Source organism: Carcharhinus amblyrhynchos, chromosome 33, assembly GCF_965287045.1.
Source record: "Carcharhinus amblyrhynchos chromosome 33, sCarAmb.v2.hapA, whole genome shotgun sequence".
Lineage (NCBI taxonomy): Eukaryota > Metazoa > Chordata > Chondrichthyes > Carcharhiniformes > Carcharhinidae > Carcharhinus > Carcharhinus amblyrhynchos.
The window spans coordinates 15481340-15505778 of record NC_137356.1 but is presented as its reverse complement, the minus strand read 5'-3'; the positions used below and the strand labels follow the sequence as shown (position 1 = coordinate 15505778).

General features: G+C 43.8%; 1 protein-coding gene across 3 annotated transcripts in view; it reads left to right on the top strand.

Annotated features, from left to right (window-relative positions):
* Nucleotides 1-24439, top strand: part of LOC145360991 (multivesicular body subunit 12A-like) — a 46526-nt gene that overhangs the window by 9985 nt on the left and 12102 nt on the right. For all 3 annotated transcript variants that reach the window (XM_080216508.1, XM_080216506.1, XM_080216509.1), the window contains exons 2-5: nt 10258-10416; nt 13650-13748; nt 17858-17954; nt 23789-23918. In XM_080216508.1, coding sequence (XP_080072634.1) covers nt 10321-10416; nt 13650-13748; nt 17858-17954; nt 23789-23918 — 422 coding nt within the window. In that variant the 5' untranslated portion in view covers nt 10258-10320. The remainder of the gene's footprint in view (nt 1-10257; nt 10417-13649; nt 13749-17857; nt 17955-23788; nt 23919-24439) is intronic.

Here is a 24439-nt window from a genome sequence, read left to right as displayed (position 1 = left end):
TGGAGGCTACCTCGCTAAATATATTTAAGACATGGGTAGATAGGTTTTTGGTAGGCAAGGGGATTAAGGGTTATGGGGAAAAAGCGGGAAAGTGGAACTGAGCCACTTCAGATCAGCCATGATCTTATTGAATGGCGGGGCAGGCTCGAAGGGCTAGATGGCCTACTCCTCCTCCTATTTCTTATGTTCTTATTATGTTCTTAATGACAAAGTCAAATGCGAGAGACTAGGTGGGTTTAGCTGCATTGTTAGTCATTTAATGTCAGGGTTCGGGTAACTCCCATTCTCTTCATGAACATCATTTGAACTTGCATGTTATTTTCAGAATGCTCACGACATTTTCGGTTGCATAGTGTCTTTGTTTTGGAGATTAAAGTAATTTAGCTCCTTACAAAAGCACAGTGATTTCATGTAAGTCTCCTTGTTCAGTCCTGTAAAGCAAGGATGCCTTATTGGGTTGCGTCAGCATGCTCATAGCGTGTTAAAGCCAGAAATAAAGTTTATACCAGTATTCCCATTAAATTGCGTGGCTTGCTGTTATTTAATCCCCCTTATGTTCTTTGATGTAGGATCTCTTCAACACTAAAAACCAACCTTTTCCAAACTGCCAGTTCTGTGAAATTCAAACAGGAAACATGTTGGGCAGATAGGACTGAGTCTTTGCTTCAGGGTTGCAAAGGCTCAGAGCTGAACACTAGAACCCCTCTTTGCAAAAGAAGCAAGAGTATTTCTACCAGTGAGAGTCTCCGCTGCCAATGTTGATTCTAATAGAAGGTCCCAACTGAAATTATGGCTGACCTGTTGTTGTACTTCAGAATTCTGGCAGATACAAGTTTTGTTTAACATTCTGCGATTAAATGCTCTTTCTTAGGCAAAGTCTCAAATTTGCTTTACTGTTGCTGACTGCAGTCCCATCTTTGGATGCACTAGAGGAAGATGTTTGTGGCTGATGTGGTATGTTTGTGTCTTACATGACAAAGTTTCGATCAGTACTGTGTCATGATACTTCAGTAGTGAACTATTGCACCAGATTTGATTTTTAATGAAACCACATGTTTTTCATATTTGAAAGAATAAAGGAAGAGTGGCCATATTTCCCTCGCCTCAGGCTTTTTAGCACAGAGATGTATGTATGTTTGTTGTCTCCTATGTTGCAAGTGCAGAGTTTCCTAGTTAACAATGAAAGTTCCATATTTTCATTTTCACGCTCAGCAGTATCACTCATTACAAGGCTGAAAATGTCAGCTGTAGCTCAGTGGCTATATTTTCACCTGACTCAGAAGAACAAAGAATAGTACAGCACAGGAATAGGCCCTTCAGCCCTCCAAGCCTGCGCCAGTCATGATGCCTGCCTAAACTAAAATCACATGTACTTATGGAGTCCATATCCTTCCATTCCCATCCTATTCATGTATTTGTCCAGTTGCCCCTTAAATGCTGCTATCATATCTGCTCCCACCACCTTCTTGGCAGGCGTTCCAAACATTCACCACCCTCTGTGTTTAAAAAAAACTTGTCTTGCTCATCTCCTCTAAACTTTTCTCCACTCACCTTAAACCTATGTTCCCTGGTACTTGACTTTTCTACCCTAGGAAATAGCATCTTGACTATCCAATCATAATTTGTAGACCTCTGCCATCCCTCAACCTCCATTTATATAACCTCTCCTAACTAATACCCTCCAGACCAGGCAACATCTTTGTAAACCTCTTCTGTACCCTCTCCATAGCACCCACGTCCTTCTGATTGTGTACAATTCCATCACAATATTCTAAATAAGGCCTAACTAAGGTTCTGTACAGTTGTAGCACAACCTGCCAATTTTTGTACTCAAAGCCTCGACAGAGGAAGGCAAGCATGCTATATGCTTTTTTTACTACCTTATCCACCTGCGCCGCCATGTGGACATGTATGCCTAGACCTCTCTGCCTGTGAATACTTCTAAGGGCTCTACCATTTATTGTATAATTCCTGCGTACACTGGACCTTCCAATATGCAGTATCTCACATTTGTCTGGATTAAAGTCCACCTGCCATTTCTCTGCCCAAAGAAAGTTGTGAGTTCGCGTTCCACTCCAGGACCTTAGCACAAAAGTCAAAGGGTGCAACTCCAGCACAGTACTGAGGGAGGGCTGCAGCTTTCTGGTGGGACTTGAAACAGAGGTCCTTTTCAGGGGAATGTAAGAGATGCCATGACACAGTTTTGAAGAAGGGAAGGAGAGTTTTCTCTGGTGTCCTGTCCAAAATATATCGCTCAGTAAACATCGCACAAAAACAGATGGCCATTATTGTTTTGTGTGTTGAAGCTTGCTGTTGAAATTGGATGTCGTATTTTCCACATTACAAGAATAACCATGCTTCAGAAGTAATTCATTGGCTGTAAGGCACTTTGGCTCAAACTGTAGCCTTGAAAGACTCCGGAGGAATGCAATTTTGTGCCTTCTTTCCGCATGATTTTATCCCTCGTACACATATTGCTGGGACAAGATTTTTAAAAATTCATTCACAGGATGTGGGCATTGCTGGCAAAGCCGGCATTTTTATTGTCCTTCCCTAATTGCTATTGAAACATTGGTGATGAGCCAATTTCTTGAACCTCTGCAGTCCACATGGTGTAGATTCACCTGCTGTGCTGTTAGGGACAGATTTCCAGGATTTTGACCCAGTGAAGGAACAACGATAAGTTTCCAGTTCAGGATGGTGGGTGGCTTGTAATGGTGTGGTGTTCCTGCGTATCTGCTGCCTTTGTCCTTATAGTTGTAGGTTTGGAGGGTGCTGCTGAAGGAACCTTGGCTGCAGTGCATTATGTAGTTGCAACAAAGAAAGATGTCTTTTCTGTATGTAAGCAGAATTTCCGTAGAGATTGTGTTCAAAATATTGCAGTTGAGGTTTAAAAGCTGCAGTAAAGTCAGGTGCGCAATCTTCTTGGAGATCCTCTCCACTTGGATCCGGCAGTTTGCGGTGTCGATAGTAGTCATGATGTGGAGATGCCGGCGTTGGACTGGGGTAAACACAGTTAGAAGTCTGACAACACCAAGTTTAAGTCCAACCGATTTATTTGATAGTCAATCGTAAAGTCAGGTGAACAGAAGTTGGAGAAAGCTTGTTTTCCTCATGCTGCACGTGGTGTTGGTACTGCTTCCTTCTGCATGTCTCTTTGGGATATTTGGAATGATAGTTACAGAAGTAAACCGTTCAGCCTCTTGAGCCTGTTCTGTCCTCTATTGAATTTTAGCTGTTCTCTACCTTAACTCCATTTAGGGCAGCACAGTGATTAGCACTGCTGCCTCAGCGCCAGAGACCCAGGTTCAATTCATGGCTTGGGTCACTGTCTGTGCAGAGTCTGCATATTCTCCCTGTGTCTGTGAGTTTACTATCAAATAAATCGGTTGGACTTAAACCTGGTGTTGTCAGACTTTTTACTCTACGGAGCTTTCCCCGGGCTTCCTCTCACGTTCCAAAAGACATGCTAGTTAGGTGCATTGGCCATGCTTTTTACCTCAGTGCACCCTAACAGGCGACTGTGACGACTAGGGAATTATCTCAGTAATGTCATTGCAGTGTTAATAAAAGTTTACTTGTGACTCTAATAAGTAAAATAAAAATCTGCCTTTGATCCATATCCCACCTCTGCCCACACCCAACAATTTATCCATCAGTTTGGTGGGTTTCAGTTAGCTCCCAATATCCACAGGTATTGGTGAAGAGAATTTGAGACTTTCACTACCCTTTGTTTTAAGTGCCTTCAGATTTCATAATTAATTGTCCTATCCTGTGCCTCCTTGTTCTATAATCTCACCTGACGAAATTGTTTCAAATCTCTTTTTATCATTTTATACTCCTTGGATAGATCATTCCTCGAGGGGTGGCACAGTGGTTAGCACAACTCTTCACAGCACCAGGGACCCGGGTTCAATTCTGACCTTGGGTCACTGCCTGTGTGGAGTTTGCACATTTTCCCCATGTCTGCGTAGGTTCCTCCAGGTATGTCGGCTTCCTCCCGCAGTCCAAAGACGTACGGGTTAGGTTGATCAGCCCCCTAGTATGAGGGGGACTAGCTGGGATAAGTAAGTGGGATTATGAGGATAGGGCCTGGGTGCAATTGTTGTCAGTGCAGACATGATGGGCAAATGGCCTCCTTCGCTCTAAAGGAATTCTATGATTCTATGACCCTAAGCTTTAGACAATACAAGCTAACTTCTGCAACATGTCTTCCTATACCTGATACCCTTGTAAATTTCACAATATATTCCCTATGTGATAAGAATGGGTTTTTGGAAATGGAGTCAAAACACTTAGCTGCATATTAAAAGTTAAAGCTTAACTTGTGCATGGCCAACGCAGAATATAAAGAATGCTTTGCCATGGAAGGTAAATGTTTCGCTTGACCATGAACCCTAATACTTCTTTCAATCTCACTCTACAGTTTTGTCATCTTAATATCTTGCTAACTACTTTGCTCGCATGATGAAAGTTGAAGTGATGTTCACCACCCATTATCAAACAATTGCTGAGATTCTAGTGGTATTTAGGGTTAGCCAGGAATGGAATACATTCTTGTTAGTTACAGCTGACTTAATCTAGAATTGTAAGCAATGGATGACCTCCATCTGCTCATGACCTCTATGCTGTAATTGTGCAGTTAACCATTTGCAGAATGTGAAAGTTGCAGGCTTGGAGGTGACGTGGCGGGAGCAAGGTGGGGAGTGGCACTGCAGTGGGATTAACTGTTGAAGACATTTCTATGTTGTCTGACACTTACACTGATACCAACATGCCCAGAGTATTCACTGGTGACAGTTTCGAAGTGTGATTGTTGGCTATACATAGCTGCAGGTAAATTCCAGTCTTTCAAAAATCTTCGTAGTCTCTAGCCTTTTTCATTACTGCTCATTACTTGCGGTTTGTGAGGCTGAGTAAGGTCTGGGTATTGAGAGCTCCTGACATTAACACTTGTCTTTCACCATGTTAGATCTATTAATTAATGTTCTCTGTGTGTTTGCAAGAGAGTTTGTTTTTAAATCTGAATTCAGGACCAAGCCATTGCTGGCAAGAGTGCTTTTATTAATTTGATTTATTATTGTCACACGCATTAGTATAGAGCGAAAAGTATTGTTTCTTGCACATTATACAAACAAAGCATACCGTTCATAGAGAAGGAAAGGAGAGGGTGTGAAATGTAGTGTTACAGTCATAGCTAAGGTGTAGAGAAAGATCAGAACATAAGGTAGGTCCATTCAAAAATCTGATGGAAGCAGGGAAGAGGCTGTTCTTGAGTCAGTTGTTTCATGATCTCAAACATTTGTATCTTTTCCTCAATGGAATAAAGCGGAGGAGAGCAAGTCCAGGGTGAGTGGGGGCCTTGATTATGCTGGCTGCTTTTCCGAGGCAGCGGGAAGCATAGACAGAGTCAATGGATGGGAGGCTGGTTTGCGTGATGTACTGGCCTTCATTCATGACCCTTTATAGTTTCTTGCAGACTTGGACAGAGCAGGATCCATACCAAGCTGTGATACATCCAGAAAGGGTGCTTTCTTTGGTGCATCTGTAAAAGTTGTTCTGAAAAGGTGGTGATGGACTTCTGTCATGGCACATTTGATGGTAAATGACAAGCATCCCAAAGGCAAACTTGAAACAGCAACCAAAAGGGTTTTTGCGATTAATGAGGAGAGGTTCTGAAATCAGGAAATGATGTCTTGACTACTTGTAATGATTTTAGATTAGAGTAAATGTTCAATTTAAAAAAAGGAAATAGATAAAACAAAATGACACTTAAATATAAGAGAGATTGTGCACAGTTAACAGTACTTTAAAACCATTCCAAAAGTTCATAACTTAAACTACTCTCAGACCTAGCCTTCCCCTTTCTGTTTAGCAATTATCATTATAGATTGTAAGATTGGGAATCCCAGTTATTTTAACCGCACAGTGCCTTTTTCTCTTGGGCTGGCCTCTGAGGCTGACAGCAACTGGTTCCGCCAGTCTTGCCTTGTTCACTCAATTTTCCGGAAGTTCTGACCAGCTACCGTGTTGTTTTTGGAGAGATCTAAACAACTATGTTCTCACATTGGCATCAGTATTTCCTTAAGTCTGTTCCTTCCCTTTGAGCTTTTTATTTTCAACCAGTGTCTTCAGAGATGCTTCCTTCTCAGAGTTGATTCAATTTATTTCTTTACTTTAGCTCTTAGGCTTTCAATAAAAGTAAAATGACCCCATCATTACCTTATTTACTTCACCATTACATAGCCCCTGGTGAAAAGTAAAGTTTATTTATTAGTGTTGCAAGTTGGCTTGCATTAACACTGCAATAAAGTTACTGTGAAAATCCCCTAATCGCTGCACTCCTTTTCGGGCACACTGAGGGAGAATTTAGCACAACCAATGCACCTGACCAGCTCAACTTTTGGACTGTGGGAAGAAACCAGAGCACCTGGAGGAAACCCACACAGACACAGAGAATGTGCAGACTCCATGTAAACACTGACCTAAACCGGGAATCAAACCCGGTTGCTGGTGCTATGAGGCAACAGTGATAACCACTGTGCCACCCCAACTAAAACAACTCACTTTAAATCTACTCCTTTCATTGCCTTATATAAAATTCTGTTTGAGGTCCCTCTTGGACTTTTTTAACATATCACAACACTTACTGTTGGTTTAGATTCTTGAGTTGCCCTGTCTCCAATTACCATTCTTACAACCTCAACAGCCTTAGTCCCAATACAGAAGAAATATGGCAGTGTTGTCACCAAAAGAAAATTATTAAATTTTCTTGTTTTCTTGAGACTGCAGCTTGAAAACATGGCTGAGAGTTTTTGGCCCCACTGCAGTCGGTTCTCCAGTGGTAGATGTGGCGACTGCGATGCGACTGGAAGGGTCCTGCTATGAGCAGGGGCCTGTATTTTTATGATGCTGTAGGGCAGGGAATTCAGGGTCTTGGCCCAACGGCAGCACATTGCAAGCTTAGAGCAGAGGGATGTTACTTCGAAGGAAGTCCTATCAAAGTTACCTTGATGAGTTTCTGCAGTGCATCCTGTAGATGATGCCTGTTGCAACCACAATGCACTACTGATTGAAACTTCCACGTATGTAACACATTTTGCAAGCACCAGACATCTCAAAGCACTTTACAACCAGTTAAGTATGTTTTTTTTTTGAAGCATGCTTACTGTTGTAATATAGCAAATGTGGCAGCTAATTGATGCTCACTAAATACTCTCAGCCAGCAATATGATAATAGGCAGATAATCTGTTTTTCTAATGTTGATTAAGGGATAAATCTTGGCTGGGATACTGGGATAACTCATATCCCTCTTTGGAATAATGTCATGGTCAGTGACATTTTTACATTACGTCCATTTAACCCAGGGAGAAATGTAAACACTACAAGTGTTTGCCATTACAAAGGGGAGTCCCTTCTTAACTATTGTTGTGTCGGCAGAGGTTATTTTACACCATCGCCACATGAAGGTGAAATACCACAGGCTACTTGGTGGGAGAAGTGACCTGAGGTTACAAGTTCAAGAGAATCATCCAAAGAACATACTGATAAATTAAAATGTTTTGGGCTGTTTACTCCCTACACCTTATCCCCATAATGTTTGGCAGTGCTTCAGTTTAGAACCATAGAATCCCCACAATGCAGAAAGAGGCTATTCAGCCCATCGAGTATGTGCAGGCTCTCTCAAAAAAAGATCTTATACAGATGCCACCCCTGCCCTCATCCCCCACAAATTTTATCATGGCTAATCCACCTAACCTGCACGACTTTGGTCTGCGGGAGGAAACTGGAGCACCCAGAAGAAACATTTTGTTTGAACTTGTATGGTAACATCTCTGTGACAAAATATTTTGTGTGCTGTGGGCAGGAATGCTTCCTTTAAGAGTTAGAACCTTTACATAATTGGAACTTTTTAAAAAACCTTGCCCTCTTTTGACAGTTGACCCTTTATCAAAGGCCATTTCGTAGGCTGTTTCTGGGATTATGGTCTTTATCTGTTTTCAATGCATTGATGGTTCAGTGTCCTGCCTGATGTGATACTGAGTCAAAACAAGGGTGCGTAAATATAAAATCCAAATGGGAATTCAGGAAAAACTTCTTTAGCCAAGAATGAATAAAGATTAGAATGTAGAATTTGCCAAACGTGAAATAGTTGGAGTCTGTTGCAGTTGGAGTGAAATACTTGAGGTGAAACTAGTAAGTACACGAGGGAGAAAGGAGTAAAAGATGAGGATGAGGAGGAGTGGGCAGAGGCTTTTGTGAGGAATAAACACTGCCTTTGTACAGTTGGGCTAAATGACTTGTCCTGTTCTTTCTAAGTAATACAGTGTGGAACTTCAAAGCAAGTTGGTGGAATGGGCGGAAAGGTGGCAGATGAAGTTCAGTGCAGAGAAGTGCTTCACTGTGGTGGTTTAGAGTTTGCATATTCTCCCCATGCCTGTGTGGATTTCCTCTGGGTGCTCCAATTTTCTCCCACAAGTGCAGGTTAGGTGGATTGGCAACACTAAATCGTCCTTTAATGTCCAAAATGTGCAGGTTACATAGATTAGCCATGCTAAATATGCTGGGTTATGTGAATAGGGCAGAGAGAGGAGTGCCTGGGTGAGATGCTCTTTCAGAGTCAGTGAAGAAAGAGAAAGAGAGTCTTTCTGTGCTCTGAACTCTCTCCTGTTCTCATGTAAGTAGTCAGAATATGGGACAAAACACAGATTATCTGATCAATGACCATGATATTTTATTTAAGAGACTTTTCTCTGTGCAAACTGACTGCTTCATTTGCCTACACAACAGGAACGTGGTAAAGAGCTTTGGGATGTTCTGATGTGATAAGCTACGATTTAACTGCTGCCAACCATTTTAAAAATAACATTTTGGACTCTGCTTCTACAACAGTTGGTGACCAAATGAATCCAGCACAGAGTGGTGACCCCCCCGACCATGTCTGCATGGGTGTCCACCGGGTTCTCCAGTTTCCTCCCACAGTCTGAAAGACGTGCTGGTTAGGTGCATTGACCCAAATAGGTGTTGAAGTGTGGCGATTAGGGGAATTTCGTGGAATCATAGAAACCCTACAGTGCAGAAGGAGGGCATTTGGCCCATCGCTTCTGCACCAACAACAATCCCACGTAGGCCTTATCTCTGTAACCCCACATATTTACCCCACTAATCTTTCTAACCTATGCACTCTGGGACCTAAGGGGCAATTTAGCATGGCCAAAGCACCTGACCTGTACATCTTTGGATTGTGAGGGGAAACCAGGGCACCCAGAGGAAACCCATGCAGACACAGGGAGAACTCCACACAGACAGTGACCCAAGCCAGGAATCAAACCCAGGACCTGGCATCAGTGCTAACCACTGGGCCACCATACCAGCCACAGTAACTTCATTGCAGTGTTAATGTAAGCCTTACTTAACATAAGAACATAAGAAATAGGAGCAGGAGTAGGCCATCTGGCCCTTCGAGCCTGCCCCGCCATTCAATAAGATCATGGCTGATCTGTCGTGGCTCAGTTCCACTTTCCCGCCCTCTCCCCATAACCCTTAATCCCCTCTCTTATCAAAAACCCATCAACCCGCTTCTTAAAAATATTTAGCGAGGCAGCCTCCACCACTTCAACGGGCAGAGAATTCCAGAGATTCACCACCCTTTGAGTGAAGAAGTTCCTCCTCAACTCCGTTCTGAACTGCCCCCCCTTTATCTTGAGGCTGTGCCCCCTAGTCCTACTGTCTTTTTTGAGCGGGAAGAGTCTTTCCACCTCTATCCTATCCATCCCATTCATCATCTTATACGTCTCAATGAGATCTCCCCTCATTCTTCTAAACTCTAACGAGTACAAGCCTAGTTTATTCAGCCTCTCCTCATAGCTCAACCCCCTCAACTCCGGTATCAGCCTAGTAAACCTCCTCTGCACTCCCTCCAAGGCCAAAATATCCTTGCGCAGGTGCGGCGCCCAAAACTGCACACAGTACTCCAGCTGCGGCCTCACCAATGCCCTATACAGCTGCAGCAAGACCTCCCTACTTTTATATTCAATCCCCCTCGCTATGAAGGCCAGCATCCCATTCGCCTTCCTGACCACCTGCTGCACCTGCAGGCTGGGTTTTTGCGACTCATGCACAAGGACCCCGAGGTCCCTCTGCACCGTCGCCTACTTGTAACTAATAAATAAACTTTAACCTTAAGCAATGTATTTCTCTGCTTGCCCCAGCCTCTCCTTCATTATGTAAATGGTTCTGTTTTCTTTTGATATCAGTGACAGAACGGAGTTGATGAAGCAGCGTCTGCCATATAGGATATACCTTGTGCCTTGTTCCAGATGGCTGCACCTGAGATCAATGACCCAAATTGCTACCCTCTAACCGGAGTAGGTTGGGCCTCAAACCAGAACACATGTCCAAAGGAATATCAGCTGGTATGTCTGCACGTTTTACTAAAGTAATGCTAAGATGCATATTTCTGCTGCCATTTTTGTTTCAGGGTGGCAAGTGGGTGGGGGTTAATAGATAGGAAATGCTCTCTGAGCCTTCATACGTTAAATTCTAAAATGGGGCTGGAGTTCAAATTTGGATCAGTATTGGAATTTCAATACAATGCACTTATGAAAGGGGGGGTCTTGTGGAACAATGACTTAGCATCCCTACCTCTGGGTCAGAAGATCTGGATTCGATTACCCTTTCAGGACTCGACAGTCAAGGAAGGTGTGTTTGTAACTCAGCCTGTGAACCCTTCCAAGATGCTTGATAGCAGATGGTAAGAGTGGGAGAATTTTCTGGCTGGCTGTACTGCAGAAGGCATTGGCAAATCATTGCAGCACTTTGCCAACCATTCTCCTGGACCAATCCAGTGGAAGTCCATGATTGCCAAAACCCTATTAGGACAAAGTACTTGAAGGAAGAGCTGGAACGATGCGGGATTTTCATAGTTGGTCTACACACTGGGGAAAGTACCCACTTATTGCTGTTCACATTGCCAGTCTAAAGCAATTAATCTGGACTGGTTTTTTTTTTTGTTTATATCCAATTCAATCCAATCAAAGTCCAATTCAAAGTCTCAGCAAGTGAGACGTTCCCGATCCAAGCTGACAAGACAGGCAAGCTGCCCTCCTGTCTTGGGCTTGATCCAAGCTGATTGGAGCAGGCATTGCACCCCCTCCAAGGCTTGATCTTATTTGCATCTTAGCCAAAAGGCTGAGATACTGTTTTAAAAAATTGCTTCAAATGAAGCTTCAGTGCAACCTCATGACTTCAACCATGTGCAGAACAACAAAACTACACTTGATCGTAGCCAAAAGACCGAGAAGCGATCTGTAATCAAGACTGATGCTTCAGTGCGATATTCAAAAGATGCTGCATTGCTGAAGGACTAATCTCGAGATGAGACTTTAAGCTTGAGGCTCTGTCTGCTTATTCATAATGATTTAGCTGGGTATTACAATATATCTGTATATGATTAGAACCAATTGTTGATGTGGAGGATACTTGGCAAAACATTTGTGTATGCTGTTGCATTCTTCAAAAAAAAGATTGAGGGAATTCTTCCAGTGCCTGGAGCAACGTTCTCACAAAATTCCATGGAGAGGAAAAGGGAAAAGAAGGCAGGATAATTCAGGAAATGAGATTGTAGTTAGAATTTCATCTGCAGTTTATTTGATAGCACTCTCACCTCTTGAGTCCAGCATTCAGCTCCTATTCCAGGAACTGAGCTCTAACTCTCAATTGCTGTTCTGAGGGAGTGCTGCACTGTTGGAAGCATTGTCTTTTGGATGAGATGTTAGCCTGAGGATCCTGTCTGCTCTCTGAGGAAAATATAAAAGAGCCCATCGCACTATGAGCAAGTGAGTTCTCCCTAGTGTCCTGGCCAACTATTCCTCAATCAACATCACAAAAAAAAGATCTTGCTGTATGCAAATTGGCTGCTACATTGCCTACACTTCAGAAATACTTAATTGGTTGTTAAGCACTTTGAGGAATCCTGAGGTGTTGAACGGTGCTAATAAATGCAACTGTTTTTTACTTCCAATCTCGCAATGTGTCTGCAACACTTATTGCAAGTAGCTGGTTACCCTTGGGTGGACATTTTCTTGAACTGTGCAGTCCATGTGATGAGCTGTTGGAGAACTCCAGGGTTTTGACCCAACCTTGATGAAGGTGTAGCACTTCCATGTCAGAGTGGTGCAATAACTTAAAGGGAAAGTTGGCCATATACATTCTAGTCTTGTCTTTTGAGATGGTTAAGGTCACCAGTTTGCCCAGTGCTGACGTTTGTAGAAAGAGCATGGCGATGGAGGGAATAAGCCTGTTTAAGTTAGAAGATAGGGAGCCAGTGAATGCGACGAGGTTGTTGTGGATTGTGATGAATTATAGCCATCCAGGCAAGTGGAGAATATTCTATCGCACTTTCATGCCAAGTAGATGGGGGAGAGGCTTTGGAGACTCAGGGGTTGGAATCTTAGAGCCATTCAGGTCGGCGGGATTTTCCCATCCCGCTGCAGTGGATGGAGATCTGGCATCAAATTCTCCGACCTCATTGCAGTGGAAGCATGGCGTGAATGGCCGGTAAGATCGCGCCCCCAAGGAAGTGAGCTGTTGGTAAACTCATGGAGTCCATAATAACAAAGTTAATGGGTTTGGCAAATTGAGAATTGTATTTCTAGTCATGTTGATGAGACATTTTGTGGAAAGCTCAACAAATCAGACTTGTGTTGTGCTGAAGACCATGCTTAAGCACTATGGGATAACCAGGGCTAGTCTATCCAATTTCTAAAAGGCAGGTAGCGTTTGGTCAAGTGTTGCATTCTTTGAAGAACTAAGAAGAAAAGAAAGTGGATGTGCTTTATATGGATTTTCAAAATACATTCAATACTGTCACATACAAGAAACATGGCAAACAAAATGGCACATGGAGGTTTTTAAAATGTATTTTCTTTGGATGTGAACGTCGCTAGCTGGGCCAGGATATGTTGTTAATTGCACTTGCGAAGGTCATGGTGAGCTACCTTCTTGAATGGCTACAATCGATGTGGTACGCCCACAGTGCCATTAGGAGGAACTTCCAGGATTTTGACCCGGTGACAGTGAAGGAACGGTCGATATATTTCCAAGTCAGGACGGTGAGTGACTTGGAGGTGAACTTGCAAGTGGTGGTGTTCCCATGAGCCTTGTTGGCCTTGTCTTAGGTGGTATGAGCGGGCACTTGAAGGGAGCATAATTGTGTAGTTAGATGGTTGGTGAGCAGAGTGACGTGTCGGGATCTAAGGAACTGAGAAGAGATGGTGTACCCTTTACAGCTGAGCTGTGGGACCATTCTCTCAATGTGAATTAAGGAGGCTGTAAGGAACTAGTAGGAATATATTCAATGGTGTGGCGAAAAAAACAATGAAACTTGAGATGCATGTAAACTAGTTTGTTTCCTGTTCTCTAAATTTAGATGGTTGGATCAGGAAATTGCTGTTGCTGATTCTCTATAATGGGCTCCATTATGAGTTGAAAGGTAAAATGTCATACGTCTGGCAGGACTTGTGTTGTGTGAATTCCTTTTGTATCCCTTGTCTCATAATTATAAGAACTGTTGGACATTTTTGCCCCATCAGCACTGCCAGCCCAGCCTCCTTACCCCATTGTCTGACCTGTATTCTTTGTATTCTAGATCAGTACAACCGCAGATGGGTCCTCTGCAAACTTTGCAAAGGGCTTTGGGCAGAAATCCAGCTGCTATCTGTGTGTCAGCTCCTTGCTGAATAAAGAGGTAAGCTGGTCCGAACATACTAAATAGGAGCAGAAGTAGGTAATTTAGCCCCTCGAGCCTGCCCTGCCATTCAATCATAGAATCCCTATAGTGCAGAAGGAGGACCAACAACAATCCCACACAGGTTCTATCCTTGTAACCTCATGTATTCACCCTGCTAACCCACTGGATACTAAGTGGCTATTTAGCATGGCCAATCCACCTAACCCACACATCTTTGGACTGTGCGGGGAAACCGGAGCACCCAGAAGAAACCCATGTGGACATGGGGAGAACATGCAGACTCCACACAGACAGTGATCCGAGGCCAAAATTAAACTGGGCCCTTGGTGCTGTGAGGCAGCAGCACTCACAACTTTGCCACCGTGTCATCCTCACTGCAAGTCAACAAGATCTTGGCTGTTTTGAATTCCACACTCCCATTTACATCCTGATCTTTGATCCCCTTTCTCTAACAAGAATCTATCTTGCCACCTGCCTTAAAAATATTCAGTGACTCTCTCATCTCCACCCTGAGCAGGGAGTTCCAAGTTGCACTCTAAGAGAAAAAGAAATTCTCCTCATCTTTGTCCTAAAAGGGTGACACTTAATTTTAAAGCAGTCCCTTCTAGTTCTGGATTCACCTATAAGAGGGAACATCTTTTCTATGTCCATCTTGCTAAGACCATTTGGGATTTATAGTTCAATTGTTATGATCCCAGCTGATACTAATGGACAAGTTGAATTCCAGGGTGGAACACTGCTTGATAAAGTGGCACAGTCACAGTGCCAGGGGCCCAGGTTCTATTCTGGCTTCGGTCACGGTCTGTGCGAACTCTGTGCATTCTACCCATGTCTGCATGGGTTTCCTCTGGGCTGCTCTGGTTTCCTCCCACAGTCCAAAAGATATGCTGGTTAGGAGCATTGACCATGCTAAATTCTCCCTCAGTGTACCCGAACAGGTGCCAGAGTGAGGCAACTAGGGGATTTTCATAGTAACTTCATTGCAGTGTTAATGTAAGCCTACTTGTGGCACTAATAAATAAACATTAAAACTTTAGATCCTAATTGTTATTTTTTGTCTAGAAAACTGGAGGGTGGCAACTGCACCCTCACAGGGGTCATCTGATGAACTTTTAACAAAAGAATAGAACATTTATTAAATAAGAAATGGTGAATTGTATTACGGTATTCCTTCACCCACTACTTTACTGTATCTGTACAGATTCGGAAAGATGACACATGTTACAAAATCCACTCTAGTATTCACACCAAGTGATGTAAACTAATGGGTGATCTATGGCCAGACACACCATACCCTAAAACCAAATGACAGATGCCACCCCAAACAAATGCTATGGATTTCTCATCAACTGCCCCAGACGCATAGCACACTGTCTTACAGAACCTCTGCCTTTTAACTTGGGTATTCAATCCCCAGTCTTGGAAAATTTATCTTGGAATATCCTCCCAAACTACACTTTCATTTAGCCATCTTCAAGAAGAATCTAGCTCCAGGATTTCAGTTTCTCCTTCTAATGTTCATTGCCATGGTGCATTCAACTTTCACCTTTCACACACACACTCAGGTATTCAGCTATACCAGTGGAACACTACTGCTTCACAGCAGAAAGGAGTCAACCACCTTGGGCTGTCTCCTTGGATCTTCTGGCTTCTCGCAATTCCACTTTGTTTGAAGTCTCCTTCCAGTAGCTTCCTCTCTTAAAACTTTCTCTGCACCTCATACCTCACTAACAGGTCCTTTTCCAGATTCCTATTCTTTCCTTTTGAATTAACTTAAAGGTCTTATTGGTACCTCACTCTTTTTGCTTTAGGACCTGCTTCTTGCAGTTTCCTCTCCTAGTAAACTGCTGACAACTTGGCATCTCTCTTCAGATTCGGAAAACATTGGATGCTTGCTGCTACTTTAACTTTAGTGCAACTCATCTAAGATTCTTAGAATTATAGAATTCCAACAGTGCAAAAGGAGGCCATTTGGCCCATTGAGCCTGCAGAGACAACAATCCCATCCAGACCTAAACCCATAACCCCATGTATTTGCCCTGCTAATCTCCCTGACACTAAGGGGCAATTTAGCAAGGCCAATCAACCTAACCCGCACATCCTTGGAGTGTGCAAGGAAACCTGAGCACCCAGAGGAAACCCATGCAGGCACTGAGAGAACACGCAGACTTCACACAGACAGCCAATTGAATTCAGGTCCCTGGAATTGTGAGGCAGCAGCGCTAACCACTGAGCCACTTGAGTTCCTCAGCAATCTGCTAGTATGTCCAGTTAGAGAGACTTGCACCTTGGAGCATAATCACCAACTGAACTTCAAATTGCTTTATGTCCCCTGTGGCCCCTCTGTTGCTAGGCAACAGCCCAGTTTTTTTTAACCCTGTGTTTCATAGAATCATAGAATTCCTACAGTACAGAAGGAGGTCATTTGACCCATCAAGTCTGCACCAAGCACAATTCCACCCAGGTCCTACCCCCATATCCCTACATATTTACCCACTAATCCCTCTAACCGACATATCTCAGGAAAAAAGGTGCAATTTAGCATGACCAATCAACTTAACCCACACATCTTTGGACTGTGGGAGGAAACCGGAGCACCCAGAGGAAACCCACGCAGACACGAGAATGTGCAAGCTCTACACAGACAGTGACCCAACCCAAGAATTGAACCCAGGTTCCTGGAGCTGTGAGGCAGCAGTGCTAACCACTGTGCTACCACCCTTCAAGAGTCATGAAACCTCATTAAAAATGCAATTATACAAACAGCTCCAGACATGATGACTCCACTCAAAGAAAAATAGACCCAGAGTTCACCGTTTTTACTGACAGAAAAAGAATACGCATTTATCTTAAACTTTAAACTGAAACTTATCACTGATGCCCACAAATACAAATGTAACTTCACTTCTTCTGGGGTTCGTAACACAATCAAATCACCCCTCACTCTCCTAAACTCCAGGAGAACAAGCTCAGTCTGTCCAACCTTTCCTTATAAAACAACCACTCACTCCAGGCATCAAACTAGGAAAGCTCCTCTGAACTGCCCCAGTGCACTTATAAACACAATGTGACCTGTCTCTGTTGTGGAACAAAGGGTGCTATATTTCAGAAGATTATAAATGGCACAATAGTTGAAATGAGTTTCAGTTAGTTTATAAGTGGGCACCTTCTTGCTTCAGTCTCATTTATCTTGTTCTCCTTCTCTCTGATCACCTCCTCCCCACATTTGCACACCTTGCATCACAGAGGTTGAGGCACTTTGTCGCAGCAAAAATTACTATGGGAAAAACAGAGAATCAGAAACTGTGGTATTGAGGCACACTGACTATCCGAGTTCTGGTTTGACCCATAAGTTGTGATCACTGACTCCTTGCTGGGGTGTAGGATACAGTGACTTTTGCATTCCCAGACTATAGAGGAATTCTGTCTGTATTCCCATTTCTGATCCTTTGGAAGTTTATTTTAAGTAAGGCTTACATTAACACTGCAATAAAGTTACTGTGAAAATCCCTACTTGCTACACTCAGGCACCTGTTTGGGTACACTGAGGGAGAATTTAGCACGGCCTGTGCACATAACCAGCATGTTTTTCAACTGTGGGAGGAAACCGGAGCACCCGGAAGAAACCCATGTATGGAGAATGTTCAGATTCCACTCAGTCACCCAAGATGGGAATTGAACCCAGGTCCCTGGTGCTATGAGGCAGCAGTGCTAACCACTGTGCCACCATGCCACCTTCAAGTATACTTGCCAGTTTCCAAACAACTTTGGAGATCACTTGCAAGCTGTCTGCAAGTGATGCCCTGCTGGTTATTTATGTGGATTGGACACCAAGTGGCTGCTGTGATTTTTTGCGGGGGGGACAGTGAAGAGCAAGGAGGGTGATGTAGGTATGGTGGGGTTAAGTTACTGGAAGATCGGCATGAAGCTAGCACCTTCAGGGGAGTAACTGTAATGGACAGATGCAATAATTCTGCCAGTCTCTGTGGGTTACGGGCTTGTCAATAACGCATGGTGTCAGTGAATCACCAGCTTTTGAAATACCTTCAGTGCTGGTCTTTGTGAGGCAATGATGATTTAACGTTGTGTTTGTGCCCTGTTTGCAGAATCCTCAAGGGGACATTGTGTCAGATATCCAGTTGCTTCCTGACAAGAACCCTCTGCCATCAGGATATGCATTCATTACTGAATTCCTGGATCCAAGTGAGTACTTCTGATAGGATGATGGAGCATGGGGCTGTCATAGATGTCGCAGTCTTTATTATCTGGAGATTAAGATTTTAAACTCATTGACTATAGTCATTCAAATGCATTGCCCCTCGAGTCTGGAACCTGTTGTTCTTTAAAAGATATCTGCACACACCTCTGGAACCTGGTAAGATCAGAGGTGATAATGACATGAGAGCAACTCGTGAAATTCTTCAAATTTCCACTTCAATGCAACTACTCTGGAGCTCTGCTTCTGTGGAAACTATAAACACCCATGAACTTGAGCTCCATTCAAAACAAGGTGCCTTGTTGTCTAATTCGTATCAAGTCCCCTTGGGTCACTGAACTACACAATAAGAAGTCTCACAACACCAGGTTTAAGTCCAACCAGTTTATTTGATAGTAATCCCACAAGCTTTCGGAAATGGTGTTCTTTCGTCAGGTGTGTGGAAGGTTCTGATCAGAGAAAGGCATATAAAGACACGCAGTAAGAAGTCTGACAACACCAGGTTTAAGTCCAACCAATTTATTTGATAGTAAACTCATAAGCTTTCGGGGTTTGTCCCTTCGTCAGGCGAATGGAGAGTTCTGGCCTCAGACAGAGCATATAAAGCACAGACAATTTACAGATTACTGATTAGAATGCGAGTCTTTACAACTAACCTGCCATTCAAGTCTTAAAGATGCCGACATTGTGAATGGAAGGAGCATTAAGCACAGGTTAAAGAGATGTGTATTGTCTCCAAACAGTACAGTAAATGAGGTTTTGCAAACTCACGTGTGTGGAACTTGTGGAATTTCACGCACACAAGAGGACGGTCTTGGGTTCATGTCGCACCATCTGTAACCCCCATGACTTGCCTGGGTTTGCAAAACCTCACTTACTGTACTGTCTGGAGACAACACACATCTCTTTAACCTGTGCATAATGCTCCTTCCCACTCACATTGTCGACATCTTTAAGACTAGAATAGCAGGTTAGTTGTAAAGACTCGCATTCTAATCAGTAATCTGTAAACTGTCTGTGCTGTTATATGCTCTGTCTGAGGCCAGAACACTCCATTCACCTGACGAAGGGACAAACCCTGAAAGCTTGTGAGTTTACTATTAAATAAATCAGTTGGACTTAAACCTGGTGTTGTCAGACTTCTTACTGTGTTTACCCCAGTCCAACGCCGGCATCTCTACATCATCATTGAACTGCACCCAGCAAGTCCCAGATATTAAACTTACACCCTGTTTTCAAGTCTCTCTGCTTATGATCTGTAACCTCCACCAGTCATGATGTGGGTATGCCGGCGTTGGACTGGTGTAAACACAGTAAAAAGTCTGACAACACCAGGTTTTAGTCCAACCTATTTATTTGATAATATTCTCACAAGCTTTCGAGGGGACAGCCTCTTCGTCAGGTGAATGGAGAGTTCTGGCCTCAGACAGAGCATATAAAGCACAGACAGTTTAGAGATTACTGATTAAAATGCGAATCCTTACACCTAACCTGCTGTTCAAGACCTGAAGTGGCTGACAATGTGAGTGGTAGGAGCTCAATGCTGACAACTGCCAGTTTCCAGATGCAATTTTACAACTCATCCGCTTTATCCTGGACCACAATGTCTTCACCTTCAACAACCAGTTTTTCATCCAGACACATGGAACAGCCATGGGGACCAAATTTGCGCCTCAATATGCCAACATCTTCATGCACAGGTTCGAACAAGACTTCTTCACTGCACAGAATCTTCAACCGATGCTGTACACTAGATACATCGATGACATTTTCTTCCTCTGGCTTCATGGTGAACAATCACTGAAACAACTATATGATGATATCAACAAATTCCACCCCACCATCAGACTCACCATGGACTTATTCCCCAGAATCAGTTGCATTCTTGGACACACGCATCTCCATTAAGGACGGTCACCTCAGCACCTCACTGTACCGCAAGCCCACAGACAATCTCACAATGCTCCACTTCTCCAGTTTCCACCCTAAACATGTTAAAGAAGCCATTCCCTATGGACAAGCCCTCCGTATACACAGGATTTGCTCAGATGAGGAGGATCGTGACAGACACCTCCAAACCCTGAAAGATGCCCTCGTAAGAACAGGATATGGTGCTCGACTCATAGATCGGCAGTTTCGATGCGCCACAGCGAAAAACCGCACCGATCTCCTCAGAAGACAAACACGGGACACAGTGGACAGAGTTCCCTTCGTCGTCCAGTACTTCCCCGGAGCGGAGAAGCTACGACATCTTCTCCGGAGTCTTCAACATATCATTGATGAAGACGAACATCTCGCCAGGGCCATCCCCACACCCCCACTTCTTGCTTTCAGACAACCACACAACCTCAAACAGACCATTGTTCGCAGCAAACTACCCAGCCTTCAGGAGAACAGTGACCACAATACCACACAACCCTGTCACAGCAACCTCTGCAAGACATGCCGGATCATCGACATGGACACCATCATCACACGTGAGAATACCATCCACCAGGTACATGGTAAATACTCTTGCAACTCGGCCAACATTGTCTACCTGATACGTTGCAAGAAAGGATGTCCCGAAGCATGGTACATTGGGGAGACCATGCAGACGCTACGACAACGGATGAATGAACATCGCTCGACAGTCACCAGGCAAGACTGTTCCCTTCCTGTTGGCGAACACTTCAGTGGTCACGGGCATTCAGCCTGTGACCTTCGGGTAAGCATTCTCCAAGGCGGCCTTCACGACACACGACAGCGCAGAGTCGCTGAGCAGAGACTGACAGCCAAGTTCCGCACACATGAGGACGGTCTCAACAGGGATCTTGGGTTCATGTCGCACTATCTGTAACCCCCGTGACTTGCCTGGGTTTGCAAAACCTCACTTACTGTACTGTCTGGAGACAATACACATCTCTTTAAACTGTGATCAGTGCTCCTACCACTCACATTGTCAGCCACTTCAGGTCTTGAACAGCAGGTTAGGTGTAAGGATTCGCACTTTAATCAGTAATCTCTAAACTGTCTGTGCTTTATATGCTCTGTCTGAGGCCAGAACTCTCCATTCACCTGACGAAGAGGCTGTCCCCTCGAAAGCTTGTGAGAATATTATCAAATAAATAGGTTGGACTAAAACCTGGTGTTGTCAGACTTTTTACTGACCTCCACCAGTGCCAGGGACCTGGGTTCAATTCCAGGCTTGGGCTACTGACTGTGTAGAATTTGCATGTTCTCCCCATACCTGCATGGGTTTCCTCCTGATGTTTCCTCCGGATGCTGGTTAAGTGCATTGGCCTTGCTAATTTCTCCCTCAGGGTACCCGAATAGGCGGTGGAGTGTGGCAACTAGGGGATTTTCATAGTAACTTCATTGCAGTGTTAATAAAAGTCTACTTGTGACACTAATAAATAAAACAAAAATCTGCCTTTGGTCTATATCTCACCTCTACCCACACCCAACAATCTATCAATCAGTTTGATAAGTTTCAATTAGCTCACTGTAATTTCATTACAGTGTTAATATCAGCCTACTTGTGACTCATAAATAAACTTAACCAGCCTTACAGCCCACTGAGAACTCTGGTCTTTCTGGTGGCTTGAGCTTTTTATTTTTCCTTAGTCCCACCATTGGTTGCCATGCCTTTGACTGTCTGGGCACTGAGCTCTGGAGTTCCCTCACCACCTCTCTCCCCTCCCCTCCTTTTTAAGCTGTTGAGTTTTAGTCCCAGTTTTAATGTCACCCCTTTCTTTGACTTGAGCTGTCATGGTGCTTCACTCTCTATACTCTTCTGTTTACTTTTGTCCCAAGCAAAGTGCCTTGCAATGTTTTGCTATGATAGAGGTGCTATATAGAGCTATATGCTGAAAGTACAGTATGCTATAATATGTGATCTATTCAGGTGAGGTTGTCCAAGCTCTCTGTTACTGAGGTCACTCACTATAAGTCTTATTGCTCTTGTCCCCAGAGATCTTAATGCTTGTTCTCATATCCTGAACTATAGATGTTACATGGTCAAAGTATTACAATTTATAAGTAACTTCCATGGAATGTCCAAAGGTGTGCAAATTAGGTGGATTGGCCATGCTAAATTGCCCCTTTCAGTGGCTCAGTGGTTAGTGCTGCTGCCTCACAGCACCAGGGACCCAGGTTCAGTTCTCGGCTTGGGTCAATGTCTGTGGAGTCTGCACATTTTCCCCATGTCTGCTTGGGTTTCCTCCCAGTGCTCCAGTTTCCTCCCACAATCTGAAAGGAGTGCTAGTTAGCTGCATTGGCTATGCTGAAGTTTCCCTCAGTGTACCCGAATAGGTACCAGAGTCTGGCAACTAGGGGGTTTTCACAGTAACTTCATTGATAATGTAAGCCTACTTGTGACACTAATAAATAAACTTTAAATCTTAAAAACTTCAAGTGTAGGTTGGGGGGATTGGCGGCGTAAATATGTGGGGCGACACGGGACAGGGCCTGGGGAAGATGCTCTGTCAGTGAGTCAGTGCAGACTCGATAGGTTGATTAGCATCATTCTGCACTGTAGGGATTCTATGGTTCTGTTCTATGTGGACTCCGCTAGCTGGGGCAGCATTTGTTGTCCATCCCTAAATGCCCTTGAACTGAGTGTCTCACTCAGCCTTTCAGAGGAGCAGTTAAAAATCGACCACATTGCCGTGGCTCTGAAGTCACATGTAGGCCAGACTGGGTAAGGACGGCAGATTTCCTTCTCTAAAGGACATTAGTGACCCAGATGGGTTTTTACAACAATTGATAATTTCATGGGGGTCACCACTAAGATCAGCTTACAATTCCTGGTTTTATTAGCTGAATTTAAGTTCCACCAGCTGCCACGGTGAGGTTTGTACTTGTGTTTCCAGAACATTAGAATCACTAGGCCAGTTACGTTACCGCTACGTCATCTCCCCGTTTAGGAGGCATGAGACAAAAGGGCTGAAAATGAAAGTTTACAAAGCTCCAGGCTATGAAGTCTATCTGGGGCAAAGCAGTAAGGAATAATAAAGGTAAATGTCCTTTGCTGCTTTGGTTTTGTGGGTTGGATGGTCGGGCTGGAGTTTGATTCTTTACTCAGGACACTGAACCTTGATGCATTGAGAAGTTATAATTAGCCAGATGTCTCTAACTTGATGTCTGGATATTATATAATGGTGAGGTAAGCTTTATCCCTAGTGTTAAATAATACGTGGTGGTTGCCACAAAATAGTCCTGTTTCAGACTAGTATTCCCCTAATAAGTATAGATGCCATGGATAGCAGTAAAATCTGCCACTTGCAGCAACCTGAAAGCATGTGTAAGTTTCAGTAATTGTGTCCTGACAGTCAATCGGTGTGTGGAGTGCTTCTCACAAGTTACAAAGTGCTTGCTGAATTGGTGGGCACAGGAGGATCCCTGTCTTGGGTTACCCACATCAATCGGAGGATCCCTGCCTTCTTCATAATATGGTTCAGCCTGGTGATTTTTGCCAGGCCCAGGAACAGAGCAACTGCATCATCCTTCCACCTATTTCCCCACTACCCAAGAGACTAAGGATGAAGGACTTTGGCAAGAGGAATTTTCGAGGCAGCTCCTTCAGGCATTCAAACTGGCTGTAACCTCTAGCGCTGCACAGATATAGGAAAGTCATTTCCTTCACTGCACAGGAGTGGCTCACAGTTGAAGTAGGACTAAGTGGCTAGGGATTAGCATGCAATCCTCTGTAGCCCAAATGGTATTGGGATGGATTTCTCCACATAGGCTGGTTGTTGCTAGCTCTCCCCTCTCTACTCCATCAGCCCATCTCATTTGCTGATTTCCATTTCAAGTCACAATGACCCTGTTCTTTCCCCAGAGGTCAATGTGTCGAAAAAGAAACGACTGTGCATTAAGAGGGTCGCATTCGGTGAGGCAGACACTGCCATTTTTGATGTCAAACTGACTGGAAAAAGCAAGCAGATTGTGCCTTCATACACGTGCATAGGGTAAGTAATGCTCACTATTACTGATACAAGTGTCATGTAGTATCAGTGTACTTTCAGCATGGTTGAAGTAAATTTTCCCCAAGTGTGTCAGACACCTGTTTTATTTATTGGTGTACTTGGGCAACCCAGGGAGTTTTTTTTTATTTTTTATTCATTCGTGGGACATGGGCATCGCTGGCTGGCTGGCATTTATTGCCCATCCCTTATTGCCCTTGTTCAGAGAGCAGTTGAGGGTCAACTGCTCTGGAGCCACATGTAGGCCAGACCAGATAAGAATGGCAGATTTCCTTCCCTAAAAGGCATTAGTGAACCAGATGGGCTTTTCCATAATCAACAGTGGTTTCATGGTCATCAGTGGATTCTTAATTTCAGATATTTTTATTATTGAATTCCAATTCCACCATCTGGCATGGCAGGATTCGAACCCAGGTCCCCAGAGTGTGGGCTGCACCAGGAGAGGAATGAATGGAAAGGGTTAAACACACAACCTGATTGTAGTATCCACACTCACTGCAGGCAGA